A 25531-nucleotide genomic window follows, 5' to 3' on the forward strand; every position below is an offset into this window, starting at 1 on the left:
GAATGGTTGTGATTATCTGAGCGGCAGCGATTTTGAAAAGTACTCGACATTGTCAGGTATGCCATTAAATGGGTTTATAATTAAGAAACACATGAGCTACTGTATGAGATTTATGGAACAGACAATTATAATCTTTGCTATTACTGATGCTTGCCTGTGTTCTTCATACTGGAAAGGCTCCTTCTTGTGCTTCTGGGGTTGTTATATTGTGGTGCACATCAATGTCTGCCAGTTTTAATTCCTATGTGGAATCTTACCCCACTGCTTAACCTGTCTCTCACCTTCTGCTGGCATTAAACGGCTAACAGCCAACAGTCTGCAACTCACTGTTGCATTAAATTCAGACTTCTCCTGTATTTAATCTACAATAGACCCACATTGTGAAAACCAGACTGTCTTCTAAAAGGCAGACTGGCTTAATTCGAAGCGTGCTGAAGAGCAATCCCATGCTCCCCAAGCCAAAGCAAGTAACATTTTACAGCTAACTGCAAAGCACACCACACACTGCTTCTTCTCCTGGGTTTGCTCAGGCTCTCTCCTTGTGCTTTGTGTCTCAGTCACCTTCCTCTTGTCATCAACCCAAGTGACGTAAAAGTACATTGTACAAAAGTACGTAAAAGTACAGGAGCTCAATGTATGAATGACACAAAGAAAGGCAGGGCCATGTGGACAATAAACAGTTTATTACCAATATGAACACAGATACTGTGATGCACTGACGTACCATTTTTTTTATATTGTGATAACTCTGAGACAAAGAACTTGTTGGCTGACAACTAACATGTCTCTGTTTCTTCTCATGATGCCTCAATACATTTCTGTTGGCAAAGGATCTTCATTTACATTGCAGACTACTAGTAAAATTACTTTGAAGTCATCTATCAAAAGCAAATGGTTCACGTGTGTTCTTATCTACTACTAAAAAGAAAGGTAATACATTTAAATAAGCAAATACAAAATACAAAAAAGGCTGACAAATCCAATGTGCAGTGTCAGATGAAATCTAAAAAATCCAGAAATTTAAAATTTAATATTCTTTAGATTAAGACTTTTAAAATGAAGCGAATCCAAGGCAGCAGCAAGCTTCAAAGTGTGCTGAGTCTGCTAATAAAAAGGGTATAAGAACAAAGACAGTGCCGGTGTCCTCTCTCACCATCTTGCATGACCTTGGTACACTTAGAAATGATCCGATCTTCCTAGCATTCTTAGTACCGTCCAAATGCTTTGCAATCATTATGTTGTACTGATTCTACTCAACTCCTGCCGTATGGCTAGAAAACCAAATCAAAAGGTTAATGGATAATGTCATACCCAGTGTGATGGAAAATGCTAAGTATAGAGGTCGCAGAAAGTACACGCTGGTAAAAGGATGAGTGGAGGGTAAAAGGATGAGTAAGGGTAAGCAGCTGTTTGCTTGCAAACTGCAGTACTGGTGTAAGAAGTTGCATCTGTGGTTTATGTGAATGTCTTATTTTGCACTGGAATGAACTAGGGAGGCTCTGAGGGCCATGCTACTAGGACAGTAGCAAGGGTCTCCTCAACTGCAAACTGCCCCGAGGTTTTATGAGCACACAGGTCTAGGGCAAGGGGACAGGGCATGGATTTTAGCTGTTTTACAGTCTCCTCTCTTTCCCCTTCTGTGTGAATCTAAGATGGGGAGTGCAGGGTGTGGAAACACATCTTCATATGACCTAATGTGGGCTTCAGATAGGGATTTTGCAGTGCATTTCAATAATGGCCCTAAAAAATACATTTAGTTATATATTGCAGAGCAATTTGTAAAACAGTACTGATACATTTAGTACAGTTGTACTTTTCAGAGAATTATGAAAATACACAGCTATTTGGAAAGCTGGAATTGAATGAAGGTCTGAAATAGCTCTTCAAGAATAGGAAACCTACAGAAGATACTCAGGACAGATTTTCAGTTTGGTACCTTTGTCCCCTCCTCATCCCAACCTGTGTGGCTGGCTAGTTACAAGCGATGTCACGCTCCCTGATTGTGATAAATTGACATGCTACGGGAAGGCCCTCTCTCACCCTCTCACCTGTGAGAAACACCAGCCAGTGAATTTCTCACAGGCTGGGGGTGAAAATGCTCATCAACACCATAAAAATAAAGGATGTAAACACGGTGTCACGATCAGAGCTCACTTAAAGTAGATGCTTGTTCTTCAAACGTGTATATAAATCAGAGCTGCTCACAGAAGTCTGAAAACACCAGGGAACTCTCTGCAGTTCCTATCATCTTATCTATGGGAAATTAGTCATAAAGATGAGAAAAATAATAATTTTTCTCTTTCTTACCATCAATTATCTCCTCTTTCACTTTGTGTAACTCTCTTACAACTTCCTCCAATATTTCCTGATGAGACAAAACACAAGTCAGCTGCTCAGAATTTCCTTCTAACTGGTGGAAGAAAATGCAAGTTTAACATGGTTGTGCTTGTCCCCCGCCTCCTCTGATGATCAGAGCCTAGCGCTACTACCAGCTACGTCTGCACTCCCAGGCCAAGGATGCAGAAGATAACTGGCATATTTATTTGCACATTTTTGTACAGATATCTTGAAGAAATAGCAGTGAGATTGTGCTCTCTTGCTGCTCACCATCTAGCCCTCCTCTAAGCACCTAGTTGTAGAGGAAATCAGAAGACTGAACAGCTGTTTTGCTTGTACAGCGCATGCATGGGGGAAAATGGGTAGCTCGCCAAACCTCTGAGATGCGAAAGACCTTTTCACTCACCTGTTTCATTCGATCAAAATCTAAGGCATCCATAGCCACATCATTGCTGCTGCTCACTGGCTTCATCCTGGAGAAAGGAGAAAAGAGCATTAAAAAAGCCCATCAGTTCCTTGCAGTGGACATTAAGCTACACCTGCCTGACAGTGTCGATGAAATTCACCCCAGAGCAAGAGCACCCGTGTTCAATTGCTGAACCAGAGGCTCCCTACTGTGCCACTCAGGAGTGTTCGGCAGCTGGAGAGCAGCACTGCTCCTGTTTGCACAGCCTGACCCTCAAAGATGCTGCTTTCTCCTATCGCAGACATACTGGAAGGAGTGCAAAGACTGCACTGAAACTTAATTTACTGGGTGTTTTTTGATGTCGGGTGTCTCAATGATATCAGACTAGAAAATGCTGAGATGTCTTCAGGGGTAAAGCCTGTTTAACAGTGTGTTTTATTACAGCATTTGAAATCTGCAAGCTAGATGTCTGGTTTTCTCTCACAGTCTATTTTCTGTACAGCAATCCTGTCTTGGCCACCTAGACTTTAATTGGTGTTAAAGTAATAGCAGAAAACAAGTTAGAAAAATATTACAGGAAAAGTAATAACCCAGTAATCCTTTCCTTGGAAGGCCTGACTGAGTCAAGTGGAGATTGTTAACAGCACTATGTAGCACCGGTACTTTTTCTAGAGTCAGAAACAAAAGTAATCTGCCCTTAATAGCTAGTACACTTCAGTGTTATTGGTCTTCCAGGATGTTATTAAGTCAGTGGGCTGAACTCTGATGATGGCTGATAAAATAAATGAAGGAAGCAGAAGCTGCTTGACTTTCTCTTTTAATCAGTAACTCTAAAATATTTCAAAAATTAACTATGCTAACTGTAAAACATAGAAAAAGCTCCAAAAAACTTCACCATCATCTTTGGGCCCAAACTTGGGGCTGGTGGAGATTCTACCACTCCTGAGGGTATGCTTGGTCTAGCAACCCTTCCTCAGGAAATCTTAACAGGTCTCCTACCATCTCACACCTAAGCTGGCAGTTAAGACAGATACAAATGCCATCAAACTGAACAGGAATGGAAACAGGTCACTGCTGAGAGAGAGCTTTTGAAACCTGCCCTGCTTCCCCCACAGAAGTCATCTGAGCAAGCAAAGACTGTACGCCACTCCAGATGTTAAACTAAGAAAGGATTTTTTCCCACTGAACTACTCCTCCTCCCAGGATGGGACTGCATTATGGAAGCTAGCTGGTGAAAACTTGATGGCTGTTTTTAAATAGCCCATGTTTCATTCCCAATTGAAAGAAGGAATGGTCTTTCTATATTGAAACTTCATTTATTTCCTAGAACTAACATGCCTCATTCGTTTTAGGACAGCTGGAGAGACTATATTTTGTTCTCTTAACATTGATGCATCCCTCTGAATGTTTGGGCAGGGCATGTTCCAGCATCTTTAACACAACAGCAAGTACATGCAGATAGTTGCCATTGGCAACTTTCTCTCTGCAGACTATCAATTAGCACTGTCATATACATACTAGTGTAAACTAGAGGACACCTCTTCCAGTAAATGCTAAACATACATAAGCCTGTGTTCTACCTCCTTATTCAGCTTATCCATCCATTTCTGTGTCCACTATTGCAGTAACACTGGGTCATCCCAGATCAGCACTGGAAGAAAGTCTCTTTAGCTGTCCAACGTCAAACTTTATCTCATTCTTTGTGGTGATAAGAACATGGGCAGTGATACTGCAGTTTGGCTGTTCACATCGATGGGACATTTGGAGTGCTACTTTAGACTTCTTGGCTTTTGACACCTGCCAGCTTTTGTACCCTATATTTCTGAATGCCTTTTCTGTGGCTGGACTTTTTTACAGCCTGATGTTATTAATTTACTGCACCAAGCTTTGCTGTTCTTTCTTATGCACCCACTGCAGTTGCATAGATGCAGCTTCATCCTTATATACTTCCCTTCATCCTTAATAACTTCCCTTCTCCCAGCTGCAAGCTCCTCAGTTATTTCTGCCTTTGCTTTTGAATTTCTGCAAAAGTTGGACATTGAAGATCTCTTCTATTGGCAGGGTCATCCTGAACCTGCTGTACGAAGATGCTCCAAAACCTGCCTTCCACATGGCACAGTGCACTGCCAAGCTCATGCCTCTGCTTCATGAGCATGGATGCTTTAAGCACTTGCTTAAGTATGATTAATGTCTGTGATGCCTGTGCACACCCGAGCAGGGGGCTGTTTCCATAGAAGAAGCCTTTGACACGACACATTCTACCTTCACACTTTGTGCAGTGACAGACAAAGCAGAATGTAAGAGAATGAGTAAAAGACGTCACAGAAGACAAACATTAGTGCTGAATGATGGGATTAGCCAAAGGACAAGCCAAGATGGTTAAGAAGCCAGGCTGTTAGCCAGTACCTAGAAGACACGTGGGATTGTGTGGGGCTCTTAGCTTCACAGCTCTTCACCACTGATGGATTTCTACAGCAATGGAATGAAACGAGACATGAGTTGCGCACGTGCCACGGGACAGCGTGACCATCCCGATTGCTAGCCAGCCAGCCACAGGGACACCCCAAGCAGCTCACCTAGAAAGTAATGAAGATACAGGCTTTTCAACAGAATTGCTCCTTTCCCATGGCTTCTTCCCAGAGTCTGGAAAACAATAATGAAAAGTTACTGTTAATTATTTTTTCTCTAAAGATAAAAATATCCTGCAGTTGATTATCTTACACAGCTGCTTTCATTCAGCCAGGATGAGTGACTTAGAAAGATCCAGGAAAGCAGGATTGATGGAGTGAATGAATATTGAATGAATATAAGCAGTTGCCTATATTACAGAGAAAGCATTGGCAGAAATCTGCTTAGTGATCTCTTTAATTAGGGACTGGATAATTAAACAATATTAAAAAGACATGGAACTGGATCAGTATGAGGAAACACATAAATAATTTCTATTAAGAAATACAGGCTAATTGCTACAAGGCTTATTTTATTCAGTACAATACCTATTTATATTTTAAGTTAAAAAGTCTTAGATTTTTTTTGTCTGCATAGTTGGCAGAAAATATGGGTGTATCTAAAAAAAGACAGTGAGACCCCCACTATTCAAATCTCCATAGAAAATTTATTTAATGTTGTCTAGACTTCTGACTTGCAGAACATTCCTAAAAGCTGCACTATGCAAACTATTACTGAAAACGCTTACTGTCATTTCAATCTCCTCTAAAATAAAGTGAACTGTTTCAGAGACTTCAATAACATGCAACTTTATGCACAAGGGTTTGCTCCTCTGTGAGGTCCTAAAAAATTCCTTAAAAAAATTATGTCACTCTCAGGAAATGTCTAGATATCATTCCTCATTTAGATGCACCTTTCTCCTGGCTTCTTCACCTTCCCTTGCAAAGCACACAAATAGTGGCTTTGTTCCAAAAGGAAGCTGGTACGGTTAAATACTCATTCCCTTGGGAGAGGTTTCTTTTAGCACGTATGAAAGCCAAGGCTGATGCAAGAATGAATCTGACTGGCTTGCAGCTTATCTACTCAGAGACAGTCATTTCAACTCATCATAGGAAAAACATATTTTGGGGGCTCCTTAATTTCACCTAGCAACTCTCAGGATCAGGCTTACTGCAACAAGCTACCAAGACCCATACCCCAACTGTACCAACCAGGACAGCTACACTACGAAAAAGAAAATAATACAGCTTTTTTACTCTTAGAAGATTTCGATGCACAATGTTGAAGACACAGATCCTCAGCTACATGACTGGACCCCATTAACTAAACTGGCTGTACTGGCATTTTCTTGGCTGTGAAGCATATAAAATCACCATTTCTTGCTGAGTAGAGTTTTGAAAACAATAAGTATTTGAGAATTTTTCTCACAGTTGCATTCAGAAGTAGGATGATGAACTCAGAGTCTGGAAGTGGTGGAAAAGACTAGATTAAGAAGATAACTACAACAGCTTGATTTAATACCTGATGAATTTTGCTGCTGCTGGGTGGAACCTCGTGTACTGGGTGAAGGAGAGGTGCTAGCATCATCCTACAAAGAGAAAAAGAGGACATTACTGAATTCTGGAGATGAAGCAGAATCCTCTTCTGCTCTGTAGACCAGCTGCAGCACAGGTGGTACAAAAGCAAGTTTCCTCCAGGCATGTCTAACAGGCACTGCTGCCAAGGTATGGGCTCAAGTCCATTCAACCTTCCTCTCCCTTTAGTGTGGCAAAATACATACTTTTTAATTTTTGCTAATATGGACATCTTTCCATGATTCCACTGAATCACCCGCATCCCTGTGCACCAAACCAGGCTGAATTACCACTCTGAAGTTCTGGCTGCTGCTGTCTAAATGCAAATCACCTATTTCCCAAATTTAGAAACTCTCTGTGGTACGGGAACTGAGCTATTTGAAGGAACAGTACGTCAGGTCCCAGCCTTTTAGCCCAGGAGAGTCACTGGTATTAGCAAGAATAGCCCAGGTAGTAACAAAATGTATCTAAGTAATTAAATACTCCTCCTAAGTAGAAGATTAAACACTACATCACATATTTGAACTCTTTTTTCTGGGTTTTATATGACAGATCATAAAACATTCACCCATATATTTGATACATCAATATTATTTGGCAACCCTCAAAACACACTCAGGAAAAGCATTATTGTGCATTGTAAAATGGAATTGCACTCAGTTTGACAGAAAATGCCCCACCACAAAGCGTACTCAAGATACACATCAAACAGATGTTCTCTAAAACACATTTCTAAACAGTTTGCTGCTATCAAAAAGTTTGATTTAGGATGTAAACTAATGCAGAGCTTCAGGGAGAGAGTAGATGGGACAGAAAGACAGCAGAGGCTGAACAGTTAGAAGCTAAATGGTGCCTTTCATCTCCGAGTGTATGGTTCAAAACCAGCTTTGGGGCAAAATTAAGAGCAATGGTTGCATAGCGGGTTCAACAGGCAAATTCCATGCTTGAAGCATCCCTTGAGGAACAAGCAAAAATAGTTGCTTTTCTCCTTAAACACCGCAAAGTGCTTATCCCTGCTCTTGCTACGAACCTTTCAGACGGGGGTGAGACCTACATTTTCCAAGTGGATTTCCTACTGAGCAGCTGTTACTTTGTCTTTGGAGGCAGTATCTCTATATAGGTGATATGAGGCACACGATGCTTTATGAACTTGCAGCCATGGCAGAGAGCCTTCAGGAGGATGCTGGTTAGCAACAGGAATGCTGTATGAACAGCAGCCCAGAAAAGCACCACATGGGAAGGGACACAGTGTAAATCCTGGCGTCTCTTGAAACTGGAAAGATCTCCCATGCTTTACCAGTTCAGCGGGTAAAAAAAAGTTTTAATCTGCATGTTGAACTCAAAATTGGTGCATCAAGTTCAGCGTAAAGACTGAGTAAAATCAAACCTCTTAATTGCTTTTGTGGACAACATACAAACAGAACAGTTAAAAGAGAGATGAATCAATGTTCCACAAAGCTGTTCAAATTCTGTCTCATTTTAGTGTAGGTATCATGAACACATATTTTAACCTTTGAATGGTCTAATGGTTAATGCACTATTTCCCCTTCACCCCCCGAGACATGTTGTATATGCACTCTGGGGTCTGAAGCAAGTTGATCCTGGCTTTGCATGGAGGTTGGCAATCCAAAGTTACACTACACAGTTGATGATCCACTTCGGCTTAGCTGAAGCTGCAAATTTAAAGTAAGAATCGTGAACTTTATCTCAAGTTGACTTGCCAGAAGGTTCAGTGCATCTTCTGATGGGGCAAGAATCTACCATACCCTACAACACTTGGATCAGACCATGAGAAAGTGCCTATTAACCTAGTTTGAACAATACCTCACCTATGAATAAGGCAGCAGTTCTTGTTTATAGGGTGCTGTTCCCAGGAAAGGTGGAAGCATTTACATTTATCTTTTGACTGAATGTGCAAATCTATTCCCGGATCAGCACTGCTTGTCACTGCCTGCCACACACAGCGAATGAGCACAGGACTTTGGCTTACAAGGCAGCACATCAACATATTTGCAAGAGCAGAACAATGAAGAGTCTTTCACTTACATTTTGGCTTTCCTCTTCCTTTTTGTCAGCTGGCTTGTCTGACTGCGATGCTGCTTTCCTCCTTTGCAAAGGAACATGAGATAGGACATACAGTCAATCCTCTAGAAACATATCTTCCATGTGGGAAGGCTGATTCAGGCTCTGGTGGGAGTTATTATTTGCTTAGTTCATGCAAGGGAATGTGACAAAGGCTGGATGTGTTTCGTTGCATAGGATTAGGGTGGAGGGGAGGAATCCAAACCTTGGTGACACAACTCAGGGAGGGGGCAAAATTATGAGGTGGTGTTTAACAGAGGAACACAGGGTGCAGAGCATAAGGAAATGTGTTGAACTGGAGGAAGGGAGCACAGCTGGCTATGGAACTGGGTGAGAAAGGGATGGCTTCTCTGTAGGGCTTAGGAGGTGGTGGCTTCTGTGTCCTACACAGGAGGAAGAACCCAAACCACCAGGCTTTTCTGAGGACCAACCCAACCCTCCCCCAGGTGGCTCAGGTGGGTATTGCAGAGATGATACTATGTTCTCAGCCAGCTCCAGTATCATTTTGCTACCTGTCCTATATCCCCCCATCCCTATTCTCACCCAGAGAAAGGGCTATGGCAGTGATCCCATGTGATCACTGGGATGACAGTCAGAAAAACCCTTCAACGCACATCCATCCCCACTGGAAAAGATCAGGCACCATTTCTGCTCAGCCAAGACGCCTGCTCCCTTCAGGTTGGGAAAGCTCTGGCTGAAAACCAAAAGTCAGGAAACGAGTGCGCCAGCCTGGGTTTTCAAGTGCGTTTGGTGAGTGATGGGAGATTATTGCTGTCTCAAATACAATTCAAAGGCAGCAGAGCTCCTAAGCCCCATGGTCCCAGCACTGGCAGCGTTGGTGGTGCCTACAGTAGTTGAGTGAGGACCTGAGACCCTTGCACTGTCCTGCTTACTGAGGAGAGGCAAAACCTTCTGAGAAGCAGTGGCAAAGAGCTGCAGTCCATCCACTGGATCAATTGGACACGAGAATAAAGATGTTGGTTGTTAACCTTTGCAGAATACATGGTAAAACTTCTTGGGTGTTACCCATACTGGCTGAAGAAAACCAAATTCTTGATTTTCAAGCCCTGTTTAGGGTCTAAAGAGTACTCAAGTGTGCCAGGCACTGATTCTCTAGACATACAATTTCCCATTTTAGACGATTAGGGGAACTGCAGCTCTAGTCTCCACATGAACTTTGGTTGTGATGATCCTTATCCACCTGTGAACACTATCCTTAACAGATGTTTTTAAAACACCAAAACACCAATATGAAACGCTTTTCATTTAGTCTTGCTTCTGAAGTGGACAAAATTAATCTCACAGAAAAAAAAAGTAAAATCCCAATGGCACTTAGAAAGGATTCTGGGCTTCAAAACACTGGTACAAGTTTGCCAAAGGAGTTTTTTTTCATATCACTGCAAAAGAAAAGCCTCCCTGGATACACAAATTGGACGCTTTTATGTCAATTTGATAGAAAACTAGGAGCAAAACACATGCATGTGTTTGTAGGACACAGTGCTCTGTGGGAATTATCTCCAGATATTCAACTGCATTAATAATTTTATTGGATCAGTAATAATTTTTATATTCTTTTCCTAATATTTACTTGAGTCTTCTGAGGAAAAAACTTACAATGATTACAAACTTTAGTGAGGGAAATACTTGCCCGGGTGAGAGACCAGTGTTAGATTTATGTCCTGCAAGAAACTTAACTGGGCTAGAAAATGTAGTTTGTGAGAGAGTTCATTATTCTGCTTGCACTTCAGTCCTAAAGCAAACGGCTGTTCTCACAGGGGCCACTAATACTAGAGTGCAGTATTTTATACCACCTGATCTCTCAGAAGCGTTTTCCTCCATTACTTACCCAGCACTGGACACATTCCCTGCTCCTGAGCATGTGGTTTTCTGCTCAGAAAAGGGCCCCTGAAATCCCAGCCTCATCACTCAGTAATTTCTGTACTGAACATGCTCAATTTAAAGAAACCATCTTTTTACCTTCTGCCTGCCAGCTCGGTAAGAGCAACCTGAAACACAGTGCTAGGTTCTTCCCTTCTCTATGTCATCACAAATAAAAAGGGCTTTGCAGCCAAAAGAAATCCTCTCAGTATCAGTTTAACAGCATGTGCCCAGATTGCACCCATGGCTGAAAATTCATTACAATTCCATGGCTTTGTGAAGCAAAACTTAGGAGACAATTCTGTTGCTGTCAATGCCCTGTGAAAGGATTTGCAGCTTAATTATTTACAGAGTAGAGGCAGAACAGTACTCATGGTAGTGCAGGTGCTTTTGTTAAGATACTGAGACGATTTGACCCTGAATACCTGAAGATACCAGATCCCACTGTCAAAAGCCACACTGGAGTACATGTTAGACTAGAACCACAGAAATTAGCAGGATTTTTATATCCAAGCATATGAGATGTCTATTTAGCTTGTTTGCTTGAACAGGAGTTACCCCAGCATCTAGTCACCGAACCTTACTTTGCTTACAGACATCACTCAGTTCAGCAAAGTCAATCTTGATATGTAGCACTATACAACTGTACCTACTCTTCATTATTTTACTTATCGTTTTCTTTCACTATTCATATGTTTAAAAAAAAAATAGAGCTAAAAAGGAAACATCTAATACTAGGAGCTTGGGAGTCTGACAGAACATTATTGATGGAATTGAGGGAAAACAGAAAGAAAAAATAATTGGAATAATTGAGTGTCTTTTAACAGCGGTAGCTCGATATATCATGACTCGCGTTAGCTGAGAATAACTTGGCTAGCCTGTCTGAAATGCACTGAGAATCAATAACAATTCACCTGCCAAGATGTTGCCCTTTTATTGCACTTCTTTTCATGTTTTTAGGTTCAACATCCTGAATGTGCTGTATAAAGAGTAATTTATTTAAGCTCCTTTCATAGTTTACTCTATCTGAATACAGTAACTTTGAAATAGATCTGGTAAAATGGCAAAAGTCCAGAGGATATATTTGTCACCATCTCTGAAGGCTACCACACTGCAGGATTTGTTATAGCTGCTAAACTCTGCCAGCTATCATTGCTGCAACACCTACAGTTTCATATATATATATATATATGTACAGTTTCACCAGGCAATGCTGGTAACTAGCATCTATGCAGGACCAGTCAAATTGCAAAGAAGCACCAAAGTGACCCATTGCTAACCAAAACTGACAGCATCTTGTTCCGCAGCTTGCTGCAGACCTCATGCTAGTGCTTACTTGAAGTCTAAATACAAACCTTTTTGCCAGCAATTTATTCATTTCTTCCATTAGTCCTCCTCCGCCTCCTCCACTACTTGTTCGATTGGCATCGCTCTTAGAGACCCCACTGGGGCTGGACCCTCCTGAACCATCTTCTGGCTTAAGACAGAAATCAACATTGGAATTAATGAAAAGTTTCACTGGAATTAATGAAAAGTTTCATTTACAACCACACCCTTAATGATTAGTTTTCCTAATTATTAGGAAAATTGATCACCATCACAGCCCAAAACCAGAGATAGGGTGTGCTTTGCCTGGGAGTGAAGACCTTACTAAGACCAGGAGCTGTCTGAGTGAGGCAAATATATGGGCAAATGACGAAAAACTCCAGAGTGCTCTTTGTTCATGATCACGTTTATGCATGGTTATGCAACCTCTACCTAAGTGGACACCTACTGATGTGCGGCCTCAACAGTCTACTCTGGTTTTGGTAATCATGATGTAGTTTTAATCACTTATGACTGAAAACACTAACAGATAGTGCAATGGTGGCACTAGAAATCCTGGCAAACTGAGAACTTGCAGTGATTTGACAATTAATATTTCCTGAGGAGTAGAAATTCCACCAAACATCTCCTGCTCAGCTTTATTTGCACTACAAATTCACATTTAGAAGTTCACCTAAGGGGGGGCAGCTGAAGCGTGTTTCACCATGTTTCACACTGGATCTGCAGACCATTACACCAAGCTGCACCAGGCTTTCCTGCAGCAGAGAAGAGCCCCTGGGGGAGTCCCGGTGCCACCTCCTTACCCGTTGTACTCTCCTTAGTTTGGCACCAGCCAGAGCCGCTGCGAGCCCTGACACTGACCCATCTTCAGTGCCAACCCCTTGCCCGGCGCCTGCCGGCAGCGGGGGAGGTGGGGGGGGCGCAGCTCCCATGGGTGGTGGAGGGACTGGGGGGGGTGGCGGAGGTGGGGGCCCCCCGGACGAAGTGGGGATCACAGCAGCGCCACTGGGATGACCAGGAGGAAGTGCTGGGCCTGAAATGCAGAGAATATGAATTACGCTCGAGGTACAATCTCCTCCAGCCTGTACACAAGGTCATGTTTCTGCTCCCAGGGCATGACCTGGCTGCATGATGAGTGATCTATGCAAGGAAGCACCAAGAATGCAGAAGAATGGGAAACGGTGGTTGCATCAGTGGTCAATCAGCTACAATTGTGTCCTCCTGCAAGACCCTGTCACATAAACTAGCTTTCTCCCTCCTCTTCTCCCTGGCTGAGCTACTGTTTTATTCTGTGCTGAAATCAAAACACAGACAACACTTCCCAATTCATAAGTGACATCTCCTGCTTGTCTCATAGCTTTCTACGTGGAGATAATAAACTACATCAACCGATTCCATGGACTTTGGTTAACACCAGTTTTTCACCAGAATCGTGGACTACAGCAACACATCCTCCTTTCTGTTAACATTAGGTGTATGGCCTCAGCCAGTCTTGCAAAATAACAGGGAAGATCCAGCTCCAAGAAACCTGAGGTTCAGCAAAGCTCCTCAAGCAGCAGCCTGTTGGAGGGGCTGGTGGTGGGTAACTCCGGTGCACTGTTTTGCCTGCCTCTAACGGGTCAATTGAACAAATACACCTGCGCAAGGGTATTTCTCCACGTTACGTTCTCTCAGAACAGGCTGCTCCTGATACGTAATCACAGGTTCAGTTGTTCAGTAAGTGTTATTTTGAAAGATAGGCAGGTGTTGACTGAGAAACATTTGGAAACTGTATTTAACATCAACAGCCTGTTTTTCTCTTATCTAGGTTTTCTTACAATACTGCCTTATTTCTGTGGTTATTTCTGCTATTATTTCACACTCCCAATTCCATTCTTGAACTGAACCATAGCTGCTATTAGAAATACTTTAAACATTTCAACCCCTCTTTGGCTCATAAACATAATAGCTAGTAATTCATTGTGGGCACAGTTAATTGTAATTGCAAAACTACACCCACCTAATTAGAAGACAGCCTGAGGCAAAAATTGAACTGAGTCAAAATAATGGACTGATGTGAGCTTAAAATAACTTTATTGAACTAAGTAGATTTCAAGGGCTTGTATCAGCTGAAGGACTGAGCCTCTAGTGGTTGCAGTAGTATTTTTAGCAGAAAGTGAAAGGCAATGTCTCAGTTTTCTTCCTTTTCTAGGCACATCATTTAAGCATTATATGTGGCTATAGACAGGAATGGATTCGAGCCAAAAAACATATGATCTGAACTGCAAATAGGCATTACTTGTAACTGTTCTAACTCCACAGGATTTAGATGAGCACTAGAAATCAAGACCATATGCAAAGTGGCAGACCCAAGTTCTTGATCTGCCTGCCGTGAAAAAGGCTGGAATAGTTACAATGACAAGCCCTCTACTATAAATGCAGTTTTTACCAGGAAGTTACACAAGCACAGGGGATTCTATAACAAAATCATGTTACATCTTTTGCTAGTAACAGAAATACCACTGAAGAAAAAGAATAAAAATCACAACCTCTACCAGTACTGATACATGGACAAGTCTACTGCAGACCTGGCCTCCAGCTTCAGAAGAGCCCATCCACTACATTTGGACCAGCTGAACATAGGTTTTGTATGAAGTGCACTGCAAAATGCAATTTGACTCTGCTGAATAATAAAAATCTCCTTCGGGGCTAATACAGTAAGAATATGCATTGCAAGATCCCAGCTACAGGGCCCTGGTCCTGTAATTCTTTTCTGCCTTCCTTTTAGCTCAGAGGGTCCCTGGACCAGTCCTGAGTGGTTTTGGTACTTTACACCTTTCAGAAATCACATAAAGCAGAAGTAGCCTTTGGTCTCTCAGCTCTTTTTCTAGTGGTCACAGGCAGTGCCAATGGGGCTTTTTAAATAGCTGAAAGCTAAGGCTTTGTACAGGTCACAACTCATTCAAAATCAGTACTTACTCAAGTGGGCAATGGCTGATGAAGTCATGTAAGGAGGGGTCCTCCTGGGCATAGTCACCTCAGACACAGCAGCGTAAGGGGGAGGCAATGGAAGACAGTGTGACACGGGCTGATACCACTGCTGTGGAGGACGTGTTGATGGTTGGAAGGATGGGGAGGGAGCCTGGACAAAGCAGCTGGGGGGGCTGGTGATGGTGGGCAGTAGGGAAGAGGGTGCAGCTCCTAGGTGTGGAAAGAAGGGCCCGTCCACGCTTTTCACCTGGGTCCCAGAGGGGCCTAAAGCAATTTGTTCTTCAGGATGGCCTTTCAGAGGTATATTTGCCAAGGTCTCTTGGCTTGCTTTATCTGTGGGTCCCTTGACCTTCTCAGGCAGGGCAGGAATCAAAGGCAGGATGGTGGGACCTCGTGGCTGCAGGACATCGCCCCTCTGCACAGGTAGTGCATTTGTGGCAGAGGAAGCAGAAGACCAAGGAGAGCATGAAAGAGAAAGGCGCCTGAGAGGCTGGCGAGAGGCAAAGGGGAAGTGGGAAGGATGGGGAGGTGGTGGAGACAGTGAGGTTCGCCTGATGCCTGGCATTACAGTCCTGAGGTTTGGGCAGGCTGGAGGGGGGGAACCTGGGCTTATTGGCAGCTCGGAGGCTGAGTGCCTGTGCAGGAGCTGCGGTGTTTCTTTGGCTCTCCACAGGGGTCTGAAAGAGGATGGACTAGTGGGCTCACGGACAGCGGGTGCCGAAGAGACAGCGCTGGCATGAGGTGGTGGTGGGGTCACAGCACCAGAGGCAGGAGCACCGCAGTTACTGCAGGTGGGAGGAGGTGACTGGGGCTCTGAGGGGGGAGAGCACACGCTTATCTGACAGGTGAAAACTAAAAGAACAGAAAAGACAAATGAAAAGAATAAGATGGATAGGCAGCAGGAACGAAACCAAGGCAAAGCGGAACGGAGAAAAGGAACCGTGAAGTAAACGCAAACAGAAACTCAAACAAAGCAAAGAGGAGATGGTGCAGGCACCAGCTTGGGGGTTTCCAATCCTCAGCAGAACTGAGCCTGTGTGGAACAGGTCCCTGGCAGAACGGGATGGGTTGCGTGCTCCAGTGCCAGTGAGGCTCCTCCAACTCCCATGTGAATCTGAGTCAGGATCACGAGCATCACCCTTGCATCAGGGGAGCTGCAAGGGGCATGCTGAACACAGCAGTGGCCACCTTGTAGCCAGGGAGGGAACAGCCAGAAGCCCCTGGGAGCCACATCCTGCTCATCACAGATGCTGAGGCAAGATTTTGGCTATGTTCCCTAAGCAGAATAGTACTCAGTAACCTCTGTCGAAACAGAGGCCAACAACTTCTGTTGCTGACTAAGGTATGTGGGTATGTCTGAACTAGTTTCAAGCCAAAACCTAAAAAGTTGTAACAGCTGAGGGAAAACACTGCACTTATGTGGCCAGATTAACTGAAAAAAATTCCCCAAAACAAAAGCCCAAATACAAGATGGCCATCTTGGCTTGCTTGCTCTGCCTTCTTTCAGAGAGGCAAAGCCATACTTTGTTGTTATAATCTATTTCTGTCATCTCTCAGCTTAGTGCAACTTAATATGCTACAGAAGATTTCCATAAGCTCATTAAATATATATATTTTTTCCATTAAGCTCACAGAAGACTCCTCACTTCATGACCACAAAATCCCCACCAGCGAGCATCTATAGTTATACTTTCCTCTGTGCTGTAGTCTGCTGCGTGCTGCAGAGTGATGGGGAGCGCCTGACCTAGCACATCCAGCACATCAACTGCTGCGTGCTGACATCCCCTGGAAAGATGGAGTCAGCTATTGTGGTGGCTGTGTTACCTACTCTCCTCATGGGTGTAGAAGCAGCACAGCCCTTGGTATGCCTAAAATCCCCCTCAGCTGTACAAGTTTTGTCAAGTGAAAAACCTGCCAAGCTCCACCCGATGCCCTGTACATGAGCCTCTGTAAAACCATGCCCAAATGTAAGTCTCTAGCTGAAAATGATTTAAAATCTAATCATAGCTATAACCACTTGTAGCAGTCTAGCTCTTGTACAGCACCGCACAAAACCAACTACATCTAGAGGAGACAAGCAAGAAGAGACTATATCTGCTTGGTTTGATACGTGCCTGTGGTAGAGGTTCTTCTTTCCAGAGATTCCTGGCGCTGTTGCTGTTGCTCCATCACTTGTCTAAAACAGCAATGAAAAAACCCTCAGTTATTATGTATTCTTTATAATTTTGAGGGAAAGCTTTATACACTGACAAGCACTCAAACCGTATGTCTCGGGTGGTGTGAGCCAGTCCCTCACAGAGATGCTGATCCCTTGAGATGGAGGTGGGTTTGATTTCACTTGCCGTGGCTGCAGCGGTGCCACTGCACGCGTTGGGGAAGTATAACCAGGACATTGCCCTGCACCTGCTGGACACGATAGGGGTCAGTCGATCCATTTAAGATAACTCTTCAATGTGCTCTGTGCGAGGAGCAGTCAGTGCCCAAGGCCAGGAGAGCACAGCAGCCATGCGTGTTGTTAACTTGAAGTGCATGAGCATTGCAAGGAAAGCGTAAGGGGCATCTTGCATAAAATGACAGAGTCCTGCGTCTTTCATGATCAAGAGCCCAAAGGGCTTACAGTAAGAATGAAAACATAAGAAAGGTGTTAGGCGCCAATTGTACAACACTGGCTGCACATCCAAGCCCTATGCTGGTGTTGCCAGCCTGGCTGCCAGCCTGACACCCCCTGCCCCAGCACAACCTCCCCTGGACCACAACCACCCTGTTTCCTCCACAAGTGAAAAGCTGATCACATCATTGCAGTGCTGCTTTTTGGGCACCTTATTTCGCAGGAGCTACTAGCTCCTGTACTCCCCAGGCCTGGCGTCCCACAGGGAAACACACTGCCAAGCCTTTTCGCTGGCTCCGCTTCCCAGAGATGTGCAGTTCCCAGGGTCTATCAGCAGAGGTCTTCTGTCGCACGCTGCAACACTTCTGCAGAAGGAGCTGTACCTGACCCCTGCCACAAACCCTCCTTGTCATTTCTCTTGTTAAAAAGATTGATAGCTAAAACCTAGAATATTTGCCAGGCTTTTTGTCATGTGCATGGATGACAAAAGTGCATGGATGGACCACAGGTTTCAACAACACTAAACCAACTCTGACATTACCTTGCTGAAGCACTTGGTATTAGGGTTTCTTACTATTTTCTTCCATGGTTTCTAGGGTAAGCTTGCCTTGAATATATTTGATCCAGCCTTAACTGCATAGAAATTTCTTTCTTCTGCAACAGCTTTACTTCATGGTCTGTATAGTAAGGCAAGCTTAACTCTAAGCAACATTTTATTTTCACTCCTTACATAGTATTTTAGACAGATCTGTTTTAGTTTTTTTTACTTGTCTCACCCTCAGTCTGCAATTTTTAAAAAAATCTATCTTATTTACACACCAAGAGCAGCTTTTTAAAACAAAAAAAGTCCAGAAATATAAAGTTATATTAGGTAGGAAAAAAGAATGTCTTAATTTGCAAAACAAATTTCCCATATTTCAATTCTAATTCAATAGATGGGAAAGGAAAATCCATGATTTCACCGTGGAGGGATCAATCCTAAACTAGTTTTATGTTTAGGACACGCAATCCATCAAATGCAGGCAATTTCTACAAAACTATTCTAAGCATCTGAGAAAATTATTATATGTGTAAAGGGAGCACAGTTTTGAGAACAGTCTTAGTTGGCCAATTCAACTGGTTTCATTCCAGCTTTGACACTTTAAACCAAATAAATAGAAATCTTTACTTCAATACATATCCTGACTCTTATTTGAAAGTTATGGACTGAACACATGCAACAGCATCAACTGCACTGCTAAAATTTCAATTGTAAACACATGTACTAAGAATTTCCTAAGCATACCATCCCCTACCTTAGCTTGGCATTTATTAGTGAAATTTGATGATGAAAAACAACTTGACGTACAAATTTTCCATCTGAGACCTGACAGACTTGGAAAACCCCAGCCTGACAGGAAAGAAATGTGGGTAAGACATCTCCAAGTCATTACAGCTGCTGTAGAGCAGATATAGATGCAAGGTGCTCCCCAAAATAAGGGTGATCCACTGCCATCTGAAGTCATTGGGGTTCATGCCAGTCCTGTCTGCCCTTGGGCAGAAGCAGTTTATATGTGCCTCCCACTAAAGGAAAAAGGAGAAGTCCTAAAGTTTAGCACCAAAGAAGTGCTGAAAGGAGAAGTTCCTGCACTCTTAGGAAGTCAAATTTATTCCAGTGGAACTAAATAAAGCCTGCCATTGGCACAAGGCTGCTCAAGAAATATGCAAGGAGTAAAGTACAAGAGGGGACAAATTGCACTCTGACTTAAATATAAATATATTCTTCTAACATTTGTGTAAAGGTCTCTAAAACCCCTGTTAAACAGACAAATTTGCAGGGTAGTTACCATAACTTAATTTCCTTGCCTGCTTATAAAATGTTCAAAAAAAGCTAGGCCTAAAATTAGGTCTGCTCTCTGCTTATAGAAGGCATCAGCATAATTAAAGCTGAAAATCCTCTAGTGCAGAAGCAGTGCATCTACTGGCATAGCTTATTCCAGTCCAGTGGAGCAAAAGAGGCTTTCCCAGAACCATGTGCCCTGTAGCAGTCAGACAATACCTATGTAGAAGGCTTTTACTGCCTCTAAACAAAAAATAATTTTTATTTCTTTTTTTTTTTTTTTTTTTTTTACTAGTGTAGTTAAGCTGCTCACACTTTAAATGTACAGACCAGACACCTAAATTTGGGGTCTGAGCTACATATGGTCTGAAGAATCAGTGATTTCTACTGGTTAAATGAAGAGCTGGATGAGGCCTTTCAGCCAGGCAGCAGGGACAGGCAGCATCCCCCCACCTCTGGGTGAGCAGGGGCTCTCCTCTGACCTTTGTGATGGCTCTGCTGCCCTGAAGTAAATCTTACAAATCTCGAATGAAATATTATTATCCGTTGACCCATTTAATAGCCATATGTAAATCCCTACGAAACCTTAGTCTTGGGATACTGCTGCACCAGGTATTTCTATTGCTGCCACAGGAATCTGGCCTGAATCAGCAAAGCTGCCATGAGATGGGCCTCATAATTTCGTTATGGAGACTCCTGCCCACCGCCCCTTTGATGTCAAGAAGAACACTCTTAGCAGCTAGAGAAAGGGACATATGTGATAATGGCACTAAGTCTGATGTAAGTGTAAAGGTGAAGGGTATGACTTTACACTTTCATTTATTATTTTTGTTTAGAGCAAAACATTCATAAAAGGAACAGCATATGGTATAGGAAGTAACCACACACAAAATGTGCCTAAGCTATTACTCAGAGTGCATATAGTTCTTGCTCCTTGGGCAATATGACTGTCAACCACCAGCAGATGATCCAGAACAGGATAAGGTTAGGCTTTCTTAATGTGCTTGAGAAACACACACTCTACAAATATCTTTTAAATGTGTTTTGTCTTTAACTCTGAACATCACTTGCTTTTGAGCAAAGAGTTTACCTAGAGCTTCAGTTCACCTCACCTTTAAAAGCCAATACAGAATCATTAGCAATAATTGCAGAAAACATAGAATCAGCTTAAAATAGATACACGTAAAAAGAACAGTGCTTACTGGTGAGCAATAACTGCATGTTCATCCAAGTTACAAACTAGAACTCTATTGTTTAGAGTTCTCAAACTAGAATGCAATTGTTTAACCCACCTTCTCTGTGCTTCCATCTCATCTGGAGATGGCCCATTCTGGACCTGGCGCTGGGCAGCTGGACCTACAGAAAAAATGAAAGAATGCTATTAGGAGAGCAAATGCAGCTGACTTTTCCAAAAAGCAGTGCCACTCAAGAGTAATTGCTTCTCCACCTTACCATGAGAGAAACACCTCAAGAATTATTATCCTCTTTTTGATTTTTTTTTAATTAATTTTTTCCTATTACACAAATCATCGCCTCCTATAAATTTTTAGTCCCACTGGGAGAATCCGATTGCTAAACATGTGAGCAGATTTGCCCAGAAACTTGGCATAATAGAAGCCGTACTAACCCCTATGTAGAAGGCTACGTACTAACCCCTTGGAGATGGTGAAGACCCACAGTGTTGCAAGAGATGCCCTGTGGAAAGACAGTCCATCGCACTGGGATGCATTTCTAGCTTCTGCAGGGTTCAGATCTAGTTCAGATCCCTGGTTTATTCTGTGCTTGCACAGTGATTCAGCCACAGTACTGAGTTTATGAGCATACATGCTAACTAGTGCTGCTTTGATGCTGAGCTGGCTGATGCTGACGCTACCTGATGGAAGGTGTAAGGAAATGCAAAATTAAACAAGCATTGTACAAAGGCGGCTTTTCTTTTTACAATGCTGTCAGTCTTCTGCTTCTGCAGGATCCACATCAAACCCAACTATGCATGTCACCCTTTAAGTCACATCTCCTCTCTTGACTCTGATCATTTAATCCCTGTTCTTGGACATTTAATCAAGCATACTGACACTACGTGCTATTTTCAGAAAGAAATATTTATTCTGAAAATAACAATAATTCTTGGTAACATAAGATACAGCAATCTTGCATTTGGAGGAAGGAGGATTGTTCCATTGATTTGACAAGGTGGGTTTCAAGTGGGACGAAATAGATGAGAGTTCAATTAAATGCAACTGCAATTTTCCTGATAAAAAGCACTGAGAAATAGATCACTTATATGCTTGAAAGTATTATGTCTACTTTATTTCTTTCATTTTCAAATGTAAAGTTTCATGCTTTTAAGACTTATCCAACAAGAATTAAACACAAACCCAAATATGTCACTCACAAATCATTAAGGATATTTCTCTCCAATTTCTTTATATATTTCTGCCAGGCAGAATGTCATCTGAAAACAAATTTAGAAAGTATGACTGCGTGAAAACTGGCAAGATGGCAGAAATTCCAGAGCTGACTGATCCTGAAGAAATTATGCATATTTTTGAAATGTGTTTAAGGACTAACATTTGCAGAAAGGGAACACAGCATATTCTGAAAGTAGGGCCCACGTATTCCAGTTTTGGGTACCCCAAAAATGGAGCCAGTGACAACCACTGAGTCAAAAGTTCTGACATTTAAAAATACCTTTGGATTGGGTATGAAGTAAAGACAGTTCACTTCTTTTATGTCTCATGACTGACAACTTAATATCATTTGCCACAGGCCTTCAGCAAACTGTTTAGACAGAAATGCCACATTTTGTAAAGATCACAAGAAACGATGAAGGGGGGAGGTTGTTTTTTTTGGAAGCAAGCCTCAGGAAAGAAACTTTGCAGGTGTTCGAGAAGCACAGAGCAGGAGGCTCACATGTTTAAGGTGTTTAAGTTTAAGGCGTAACCAGGATGTCGTGTTACTACGTGAATGCTTGTACTGTGCATCTTCACCACTGAAGCGAAAGAAGGCCAGAGCTACCCCTGAGGAGCAGTTAACAGCGTCAATTTAAAAAACTTGTGAGTTCAGTAGGAAGACAGGTAAGGAATTGGTCCAGACTCCCCATAGTTATTAGTGTCACCGGTTTGGACCCTGGCTCTGGTGTGTGCAGGTAACACACACGTTCACATACACATACCTGTGAGATACTTCAATAAACAGACTTCTGGGTGAAGGATGTTCAAGGCTTAAGTCAGTTACACTTGCCTCACTGGGCAACAAATTCCACCACGAAAAGCCTTAGCCATGCTCATCACTGCATATGATTTCATCACAAAAGATTTCCTTTGTACAAAGACTCAGAGTATCATACAGAAGATGGCACCCTGCTTGGAAAGAGGGCTAAAAGTAGGCACCAACCTGAAAGGCCAGAGGATGACGCTGCAGAAACAACAATTATTCCCTGGCTATAAATCATGTCAAAGAGTATAGGACGCTCTAATGATGCCATCTTAATCCAGTACTTTGGCATGAGTCTTCTCTTGGGGCCAAATGCCAAAAAAAAATAAGGCAGTGTGGCCAGTTTGACTAACACTAGACACGCAAAAGGAATCAAAGACCAGACTATCAACACCACACAGAAAAATCCAACTTCTTTTTCTTGTGGGCACTATCATGAATTGGATACATAGGTTGAAAACCAAACAAATTCAACCAAAAAAAAAAGGAAAGAAGCTACTTAAGACCTGACTCAGTAAATAATTGAAATTCAAAAACACTTTGCATAAGTAGTGAAAAATTTGCAGATATTTTTATTTGCACATTAATTTAAAAAGCCAGACAACTTTTCAGATGCACAGGGTACATGAATGTACCCCCAAAATGCCTTAACTCTCTCATCAGTATCTTAAGCATGTGTAAGAGACTGAACCGAAATCAAACTCCACCATCCATTGTCTCAAAGATTGGTATGAGAAGCTGCGGTCCACTATCTTGAAGATGGGTGGGTGGAGCTAAGACTCCACTGTCCATTATCTCAAGGATTGGTGTGAGGAATGGCTGTCCATTATCTCAAGGGTTGCCACAGACATGTGCAGTTGAAGAGCTGGCTGCAAGACCAGCAAAACTGGTCCACCATGAGCATGCAGTACGTAACATCAAGAACAGAAGTACTCCCCCCAACACATAAATAAAAGGGGAAACAGGTAATCGCCGTGTGGGACACCCTCCACCAATGACAACTACGGACCCTGGGGAACTCCTACCACCGAAGACAATGACTATGAACCCTCGGGATGCCACTGGATCCACAGGATCTACTGGATCTACGCTCTGAATGATTGCTTAATTTCTGTCATTTGTTCCAATCTGTCCTATCACTATCTCTTTTTTATAATAATTTCTTTTTCTATAATAATTGTCATTTTATAATAAACAAACTGATCAATTGCGGTACTTGACCTCGTTTGCATCTTAATTTCACTCTGGGGATCATGAACGAAATGGGTCTGACACTGGGTCTTCTCCAGTCGGACCCTGACATGTAACAAGTTTTCTGAGTAATGACCAATTCCTCTTTTACAGGTTTAGATTTCTTACTTAAATCAACACACTGCAGTAAACTGCATTCATTTATTTAAATCTTTTCCAAACTCATTTTACTTCTATTTCACTAGTGACCAGTAGCGAGAAGTAAACTGTCTTCACTTCCTACCCCATCCTAAGGTATTTTTAATGTCTTCTTTTGCACATTAGTTTTGTTTAACACAATTTTCTTCTCAAGTACTTTAGCAGGGAAGTACATTGAAAAGGTTGAGAGGCAGAAAAAGGCAAGCATGAACAGAAGAGGAGGATTGAAGCTGTAACAGGCAGCTTGTCCTCTCTCCTGTGTAAAACAAGCAGCAGTGGAGTAAAAGTTGGTAAGATAATGCTACCTGAGGAAAAGCCTAGACCAGCTGCAGAGGCCAACCTCAGCCTGTGGGAACAGGGATACCTGTTTGTATTGATTGGAAATGGTTGGAAAAGAGTTTGAGGCAAGTTGCATGTGTATACAGGGTGTCCAGGGCAGTCACACCCAAGTGGATTTACAGCTCTTCTTGCCACCAGTGAGGAAACACACCAGTTCTGTTTGGCACTGGTTGTTTTACTTGAGTTACTCATGACTATAAGAAATAATTCCTTCCAGTACCCTGCTTGTGATTTTATTCAAATGAATACTTTTTCTATAGTAACATGAAACCTTAACTTGCAAACCCTAAAGAAAAAGGTTAGACGCTCTCTGTTTTGGCCTGCCCTGATTTTGCTGGAGGGTGGGAAATAAATCTAAAAGTCCAACCCAAGCTTTCAGGTCTGTTCATTGCCAGAAACATAAATTCTGCTAGACTTCCCTCCCATCCCAATCCTGACTTCTGAGCAGACCCAGGCACACTATCATCTGATGTGAATTCTGCAAACAACTTCAATCTCTGTAACGGTGGAGCTTCTTGTTTCTCTCATCCTTGAATTCACTTTTAGCATGCTTGGCCAAAGCTCATACTGATACTGAAAGGCAGGGTTTATTTTTATGCTTGGTTCTCTATGTGTATCCTCTGCAGTGCACATACAGCAGATACCTGTTTGACGGAGAGTTTTTTAAATGTGAGTGGATTTCTAGGTTTAACTCCTCTCCACATTTTTAGATATTTCTCAGACCTGAGCAGACATGAACAGTAAGTGCTCTTGGTGTTGGCATCCTTGCTTAAAGATGCTTCTCTAGTTCCCCTGTGAGCTGCTTCGGACCCTGACAGCCTTTGGGAACATTCTCAAAGAGAAAAGTGCTTCTCAGCACAATAACCAGGAGAGTCAGTTTGCTACTGACCCCTTTGCAGCTTCACAGGTATTGCAATCTACATTTTAGCAACTAATTAATGCAGGAGATATGCTGTGAATGTCTGTGTTTCCTCGCTTCCTTGCTTTGTAATAATTAACCACGTTTTTACATAAGCATCTTGTGATTCAGCTCAAGGCAGATTTTGGGAGCACACAGGCATTTTCCATGTTTGCTTTTTCCTCCTCCTGCTCTGCCACCCCAGCACTGGCTCTGCCAAAGCTGTCACCGAGGGAAAACCCAT

At 42.6% G+C, this 25531-nt stretch overlaps 1 protein-coding gene across 6 annotated transcripts in view; it reads right to left on the bottom strand.

Moving 5' to 3' along the window:
* Positions 1-662: 662 nt before the first annotated feature.
* EVL (Enah/Vasp-like) overlaps positions 663-25531 on the bottom strand; it is a 150897-nt gene continuing 126028 nt past the window's right edge. For 3 of the 6 annotated variants that reach the window (XM_030482036.1, XM_030482037.1, XM_030482034.1), the window contains exons 4-14: positions 20741-20804; positions 17136-17197; positions 12855-13084; positions 12081-12202; positions 8812-8872; positions 6713-6779; positions 5320-5386; positions 5150-5212; positions 2744-2810; positions 2308-2365; positions 663-1271 (exon numbers count right to left, since the gene is read on the bottom strand). In XM_030482036.1, coding sequence (XP_030337896.1) covers positions 1234-1271; positions 2308-2365; positions 2744-2810; positions 5150-5212; positions 5320-5386; positions 6713-6779; positions 8812-8872; positions 12081-12202; positions 12855-13084; positions 17136-17197; positions 20741-20804 — 899 coding nt within the window. In that variant the 3' untranslated portion in view covers positions 663-1233. The remainder of the gene's footprint in view (positions 1272-2307; positions 2366-2743; positions 2811-5149; positions 5213-5319; positions 5387-6712; positions 6780-8811; positions 8873-12080; positions 12203-12854; positions 13085-17135; positions 17198-20740; positions 20805-25531) is intronic. The other 3 variants (XM_030482035.1, XM_030482038.2, XM_030482039.1) reach the window with 3 other exon arrangements.

The sequence above is a fragment of the Strigops habroptila genome, chromosome 4 (genome assembly GCF_004027225.2).
Source record: "Strigops habroptila isolate Jane chromosome 4, bStrHab1.2.pri, whole genome shotgun sequence".
Taxonomy (NCBI): Eukaryota; Metazoa; Chordata; class Aves; order Psittaciformes; family Psittacidae; genus Strigops; species Strigops habroptila.